This window comes from Equus przewalskii, chromosome 9 (genome assembly GCF_037783145.1).
Source record: "Equus przewalskii isolate Varuska chromosome 9, EquPr2, whole genome shotgun sequence".
Taxonomy (NCBI): Eukaryota; Metazoa; Chordata; class Mammalia; order Perissodactyla; family Equidae; genus Equus; species Equus przewalskii.
In genome coordinates this window covers 31,453,994-31,461,792 of record NC_091839.1, presented here as the reverse complement: position 1 = coordinate 31,461,792, position 7,799 = coordinate 31,453,994, and the positions used below count along the sequence as shown (strand labels likewise).

The following is a 7,799-nucleotide window of genomic DNA, read 5'->3' as shown; positions in this document are numbered from 1 at the left end:
AAACTATGCTAAGTATTTACTGATTCATGTGGTTACTGCCTGCCTCTTCTAGAATGGAAACTGCTTGAAAAATGGGTCTGCGTCTACCCCACTGGCCTCTTCTATCCCTGATGCCCAGGAGAATTCCCGCACAGAGTAGGCACTCTATTTCTGCCTGCCAGCCTGGCTTAGAGATTCGGGAATTAAGGCAACTCGGGTTAGGGTTGTGTCACCTCGGGTAAAAAGCTCTTCTTGAATTTCAAAGGACCTCGATTACTCTTCTAAAGCTGAATGGATGGGCCAGATTATATCTGCCTCTAGAAGAAATAATTCTCTTTAAAATATGCTTACAGTTAACCTGATAAATTCAAGTAAAGCTTAGTTTTTATTGGATGCATTCTACCTTCCAAACACTGAGCTAGGGCAGGGATAACATAGTTGGGACACTTAGCTCTTAGGGCTGAAAATGCATTGTCCTTTCCTGCTGCTTTTCTTTGCGCTGTCTCTGACTTGTACTTCCACCCTACATTTGTTTCTGTTAAGGTTGGAGGAGGAACTGAGTACAGACGTCTGCTCCGCTGTCCTAGGTACTGGTATTGCTTGGTGCCACATATGGCTGATTTCCTGATATATTTGTTGAGGGTGAAGGGGACGCACTGATGGTGCTGGTGGTGATGGCTCCAGAGCCCGTTTTTTTTTTTTTTTTTAATTTATTTTATTGATGTCATATTGGTTAAAATTTCAGGTGTACTTTATTGTATTTCAGCTTCTGTACACACTGGATCGTGTTCACTACCAATAGTCTAGTTTTCATCTTGAATCCTGATGGCCTCCTTTCCAGGCGGGCTGTGGGAGGAAACGTGCTCACTGAACTGCTGAGCTGCTGGGCGGGAGGGTGGAGCGCAGGGTTTAATTTCACATACAGTGGGCTTCTGTTTGTGATACTTTTACATTTTTGCAGACAGCTTTTACTTTTTCTTTTTTTCCCTGTTGATTCAGGGATTAAAGGGGAGGGATTGAATGAAAAGCACGGATTTCTAAAGCAGGTATGAAAAATTAGTTTGTATTGTACCGAGTTTATGACTTAAAGCCTGAAGTATAAAATGCACTATTGGCCATTTCCTTCTAAGGCGATATTACTGGCGCCTCCTAACCTGGGTGTGGCCCGCAGGGCTGGATAGAATTCCAGAGTGAGAGGTCAGAGACTGGGGCTGGCTCCACCTAGCACTGGCCAGCCGAGGCGGGGTGGGGGTGGGGGTGGGGGTAGGGGTGGGGGTGGGGGGCGGCCGAGGGAGGAGGATAGGTCGGAGCCTAGGAAGGAAAGTGGGGTCTGTGCCTGTGCCGGAGGCTCAGGGCGTGGGTGTAACTGGAGGGGCGCGCAGCAGCTCGGAAGAGGACGGAAGCAAGGACAGGACGCCCTCATCCCCATTCCCGGGCCAAACTGCGGCGGCTGGGTGTCGGGATCCCGAGAGGGGCCAGGGGATGGGAAGTGGGGACAGAGGGCGGTAGGACCGGGCGGGAGCTTCCTTGGCCAGGGAGGGAACCGGGAGGGAGGAAAGGGGGGAGGGAGAGAGAAAAAAGGAAGGTGATGGGAAGCGGGTGTCTGCACTCGCTGCGCCGCACGAGTTGCACGGCTCCGGCGGACCGGACCTGGACTCTATAAAAGGAGCCCACCTGCTCCGCGGCTCACACGCTCCTCCCGGGCTGGCGCACGCAGCCTCCCTCCAGCTCTCCCAGACACCTGCCCCTGGCGGGCGTGCCGCGCCGGGTCCCCCAGACCCGTGCGCCCAGAGACATGGCTCCGAGTGGTGCCCGTGGGACCGAGGTGGCGGCGGCGCGGTGCAAGCAGCCGCAGCCCCGGGCCCCGAGTCCCCCCTCGTGCGGCCCCGTCTCCGCGGGGCAGCTCGCCGGAGTGGCCAGCGCTTGAAAAGAAGGGAGGGCAGAGCTCTGGCGCAAAGAGCGGCGCAGCCCGGCTCGCAGACTTCACCCCACCCAGCTCGGGCGGCTGCAGCTGCCGCAGGAAACTGCCCCAGGCTGGGGAGGGGGGCGGGAATGCAAGACCAAGACTCCTCGCGGGCCTGCAAGCTTTGGTCTCGACAGCTGAGAAACTCCTGTGGGCCAAGTCTGCAGATTAAGGAGCGCCCGGGTTAGGAGACTCTCAACCCCGAACACTTGGGGTAAGAGACCGCACCTGGCTGATGCTCCCTCCTCAAAACACCGCGCTCGGCCACTAGACGCCCGGCTTGGAGCAGGAGAGGAGCGGGGCTCGGTAGGCCAGTCCTTAGCAACCCAGGGCTAAGACGGGGCGTGGAGAGGAGCCGCCAGAGACGCGGCGGCCGCGCCGGGCACACTGGAAGCGCAGCGGACGTGTCCGCCTGCCTCGCCCGCCTCGCCCTTGACCTCTACTTTCAGCTGGGAACCTGGGTGCAGGGGTAATTAAGGGACCCAGGGAACTGACTAGCAACCGAGGGATAAGACTGTGGTCTCCTCCACGGTCCTTCCGCCCTCTTCCTCGTCCGCTCCATGCCTGAGAGCTGTGCTCCGGGGCCAGGGCGAGGAGAGACATGGAGGAAACGGGCGCTCAGTGCGCCCCGCCGCCGCCCGCGGGCTCCCAGACTGGGGTTTCTCAAGTCAACCTCTCCGCCGCTCCCTCCCACAACTGCAGCACCGAGGGCTACGTTTACCAGGACTCCGTCGCCCTGCCCTGGAAAGTGCTGCTCGTCGTGCTGCTGGCGCTCATCACCTTGGCCACCACGCTCTCCAACGCATTTGTGATCGCCACTGTGTACCGGACGCGGAAGCTGCATACCCCGGCCAACTACCTGATCGCCTCCCTGGCTGTCACTGACCTGCTCGTATCCATCCTGGTGATGCCCATCAGCACCATGTATGTGGTCACCGGCCGCTGGACGCTGGGCCAGGTGGTCTGCGACTTCTGGCTGTCGTCTGATATCACCTGTTGCACTGCTTCCATCCTGCACCTCTGTGTCATCGCCCTGGACCGCTACTGGGCCATCACGGACGCCGTGGAGTACTCAGCTAAAAGGACTCCCAAGAGGGCGGCAGTCATGATCGCGCTGGTGTGGGTCTTCTCCATCTCCATCTCGCTGCCGCCCTTCTTTTGGCGCCAGGCCAAAGCCGAGGAAGAAGTGTTGGACTGTTTGGTGAACACCGACCACATCCTCTACACGGTCTACTCCACGGTGGGCGCTTTCTACTTCCCCACCTTGCTCCTCATCGCCCTCTACAGCCGCATCTATGTGGAAGCCCGCTCCCGGATTTTGAAACAGACGCCCAATAGGACCGGCAAGCGTCTGACCCGAGCCCAGCTGATGACCGACTCCCCCGGGTCCACGTCCTCGGTCACCTCCATTAACTCGCGGGCTCCCGACGTGCCCAGCGAGTCGGGGTCTCCTGTGTACGTGAACCAAGTCAAAGTGCGAGTCTCCGACGCTCTAGTGGAGAAGAAGAAACTCATGGCCGCTAGGGAGCGCAAAGCCACCAAAACCCTGGGGATCATTCTGGGAGCGTTTATTGTGTGTTGGCTGCCCTTCTTCATCATCTCCTTGGTGATGCCGATTTGCAAGGATGCCTGTTGGTTCCACTTGGCCATCTTTGACTTTTTCACGTGGCTGGGCTATCTGAACTCCCTCATCAACCCCATCATCTATACCATGTCCAATGAGGACTTCAAACAAGCGTTCCATAAACTGATACGCTTTAAGTGCGCAAGTTGACTTGTCAGTTGCAGTGGGGTCGCTTAAGCGGCCTTTGGGGACCATGTTGTGTCTGGTTCCACAGGTAGGTCGACTCTTCTTTCACTGTTACTGGGTCGGAGTGAGGCTCTCTCTTCTGGGCAAGGGAATGGATCCTGAGAAACCAGGTCGGCCCTGAGAGAGTGCTCTGAAAGGAGAACTGTTCACACTGAAGATAGAGCCTCCTTGCCCAGGAGGAGGCTCCCTTCCTCCGCTCAAACCCCAGGTTCGGCACTGACCCTGCCTCGACCAATCACAAGGGGGGCTGCAACTTTTTAAAAGTCATGATGGCAAAGGGATCCCTGCTCGGCCTTGGTATCCTGGATGATGCCCTCTAGAACCAGTGGTACTTGTAGTCGTTGTCTGAAGCCTTTCTGAGACAGATCTACATACAGCCTGGCAGTGCTTGAACTAGACGCTTAATACCCTGAGTTTTGGGGAGAACTTTGTGTTACAGCTTCATTTAAGAACAGTTACTTTGGCATCCTTCAGTCTTCAGTTTTTGTTTATTTAAACCTGGTTGTAGAAACTTGTGGATTTGGTGCTTCAAACCCTATGTGTGGCTTGGATGGCACAGAGAAACCTTGAAGAGTTAACAGCAGAATTCTGATGTTAAGATCTCTATTTTTATTATAACTGAAACTATATGGGGTGGGTGGGAATGGGAGATGGGGAGCGTGAAATTGAGAACCAACACATGTAATTGTTTGTTTTCTGCAGATTTGTAGTTTATAAATTCCTATTTAGCGATTGTCAAACTACATTTCTAACAACTCAAACAAAACATTATGTGTGCTAGTGCCAAAGTCTGCAGATTGCTTTATTTTTCTTAATTTCCTGGACCTGTCATTTTACACATTTAAATCCTCATAAATAGAGGATATGATGGGCGACTCAGCCCACACTGCTGCTATATATCTTATTAATGCAATTGACTGAACTGATGAGTGCTAGATGCACACTGCTCGTGAGCAAGAAGAGTATCTTTATTCCTTATCCAATTCAGTGAGATGCAAAGGAGACTGGTGAAATAGGAATGGTTCTTATACAATTAACGAATGGGGGCAAAAGGAGGATGTATATTTTGACTTGTAAAAAATCTTAAATGCATGAGACTTTTTTCTGATAGTCATTTGCACTCTCCTTCCCATCTGTAATTCCTTTATGTGCTAACATATAAAGTCACCAAGAGAACTAGCTCCTTTCTCCAAAAATCTTCAAAATTCAGTAAGAACCCTAAAAAACTATATTAAAGAAAATAAATGGATAGGAACAAAGATTACTAGAAAACGACATGCAGGGACTTTAGAAAAGCTTAGAGAAGATAAAATTGAATCTATTTTCCTTGTAACTGATAGAATCAAACCTCAGACTTACTCTGCAGTCAGGTAACTGACAAGCTTTAGAACCTTGGAAATTGGTCACTGACCCAACACCCCAGTGAATAGGATATCAGTAATGCTTTAAATGTATCTGTCTTTTCAAATTTCAGTAATACTTAGGTGTTATCTCAAATTCACTCTGAGGACTCCCCAACATAGGGCAAGATTACACATGGAAAGATAAAAAATGCATTATCTAAATAAAAAAGATTAACCCTGAAGGACCATCAGCACAGAAAAACAAATATGCATGTGGAGCATTTAACATGCCTTAGAAGGCTCACCCTCTGTTCTTCAGGGAGCTTTCTGCAGTTGCTATGTTTTGTCTGCAGCAGCAAGTTGTCTTTCTAAAGTGGCTTCAGTCCCTGCTTGAAGCTCACCAGTCCAGACTGTCTGACAATAGGTGCTTTGAGCTGGAGTCCGCTGATTGCCTCCTGTGCAGACATTCCCTCTGGGGTAATGACTCTTGAAAATATACTATTCAGAAGTTCACATGTAAACTAGGTAAAAAAGGGAATTTTGATAAACATTTGCACCTGTCACTGGGGTAAGATAAAATTTTAGGCATTAGGTAATCTTATATTTCTACTGTATCCCTAAGTTTATTTTTTGTGGCATTTCTCCTATGGAGAAATCTAGCTTACTACTGATAAGAATGTGCATAGAGCACGGTATCTGTTTTTATGTTATTAATATGTTTGTCTTTTGTTTATGCAGCTGTGTTTTCTTTGGGCCTAAGAAACAATTAAGCCAACTTCTAGGAGCCTGAGGGGTAAAAATTAATTGAAACAAATAGCCACTTACAAATGATTTCTTTATAGGGCACCTGCAATGATTGTATGCTCATATCAACAAAACATGGTCAATTTAGTCAAATGGGTTGTTTGCCATTTGTAGATTATCCACCTAATTTTTGCTTGACTATTTGGCTGAATTGACTGGGTGTGGGGCATATTGTGTGAAGTAGAAGCTTGCAAATCTTTGTAGTTATAAGAAATCTAGAATCATCATCCAGCATTGCACATGATTATGCAAAGTATATTATTCATCCCAGGGATATGTAGTTAAGACTGTTAAGCTCCTTTTCAGTTACTGCTGCCTGTGGCATAGTTTCATAAACTAAACATATGGCTTTTTTGCAGAACATAAAATGGGAGATGGAAATGTTTTACTTACATAGAAATGAAAATATATTTTCATTGGCTGTGCTAACAAATAACATTTTCCATATTGTTTAATTGCACAAATTTTCACACGAATATATGAATGTATTCTCATTCCAAAAATACCAATATTGTCTTGTGTTTCTAGGAATTTTAGAGTTTCCTTTTTAAAAATGAACACTGCACCCATGACTGAGTGGTTAAGTTCAAGAGATTTCCTATGGAACAATATTCTTCACTTTTCCTCTCTATCTTAGCTTTTATCTTCTTTACCCAGGAAACCCTGAGAGTACTATAATTCATTCAAGCAGTAAAATCTCAGATTATGTGTTTTGGTGGAGTTGCTGTGACTGAAAATTGCCTTTGGTATACCACCTTTCAACAAATGTGTAATTGGAAATGAAATTTAGGAAAATAATGAAATAAAAGTCCTTTTTGTGTTCTAAAAAGCACTGGATAGTAATTCTATTATTATGGAAAAATTGGTTCATTGGGTTCTGTGTTGTGTTTAGGAGTCTGAGCCTTTGAGAGAGAATAATTGATGATAAGTGATACTGTTATGGACTGCCACAACTTGGGGCATTTACTTTATATCTGTAGGAAGAGTGTAAAAGGAATTAGATTGTGCTCTCGCATTTTGCAAAGAGGTAACTTAGACCTACTGTCACAAGAGATCTCCAGACCAGCATTCTTAGAGGGAATGTGTAGTCTCTAAGCTAGGTAGTGAGATTCCCAAGTACTGTATGGTGTTTGAAATACAGAAGAAGGAAAAGCAGGAGCTGGGTTGAAGCAGGCTTGGGGAGACCTAAGAGGAGGAGACAGACCCATGTGAACACCAGAGAAGACGACAGAAAAATAGCTCTTGATATCAGAAAGCCCTGGGTTTGAATCACAAATACAGCATGTTATCACTGTGTCCTTTTCCTTCTCAAATGCAGCCTACTCGCAGTTTGTTGCAAAGGCCCAGAGCCTGTTCATGGAAAGCACTTAGAATGATACCTCACACTTTCAGCTCTTGGCAGATGGCACCTCCTCTTTAGCCATTATTTCCCCCATTGCCTTTTTTGCAGATGCATAACACTTGTAGCATAGAAAAACTGAGAAATATTTGAGAGGTTGGACCGGGGAAAACCAAATAAGCCTGAATGAGAGAAACTTGGCTAAACTAGAAGCAACTGAGGTTTGGAGCCTTTCACACTTACCCTCTTAGGCTGGTGACACATAGCCCAAAGGCCAAAAGGGAACCCCAGGGATGGTCTGCAGTAGCTCTAATGGCCAAGAGGAGATTGCCAAATATTTCATTTCCTATAGTATCCTCTTATTCACCTTTAAACTCTCTTCTCCTTCCTCTTGCTTGTCTAGAGATTTCCAGTTGTCTTCCCAGGGCCCAGATCCCTCACTACCTCTACATCTTCCCTCAGTCTCTTATTTTCCACTTCTCTGACTTTTCTTACCCATGCAAAGCCACAAGAACCAACGATATTGTGTTGATTTAATATGGTTCTTCTTTTAGCTGTAGA

General features: G+C 48.0%; 1 protein-coding gene across 1 annotated transcript; it reads left to right on the top strand.

The window, feature by feature from the left end:
- Positions 1-528: 528 nt before the first annotated feature.
- Positions 529-6,731, top strand: HTR1B (5-hydroxytryptamine receptor 1B). The gene has a single exon (XM_008541237.2). It carries the CDS (start codon positions 2,544-2,546, stop codon positions 3,714-3,716), a length of 1,173 nt encoding a protein of 390 aa, XP_008539459.1. The 5' UTR covers positions 529-2,543; the 3' UTR covers positions 3,717-6,731.
- The last annotated feature ends 1,068 nt before the right edge of the window (positions 6,732-7,799 follow it).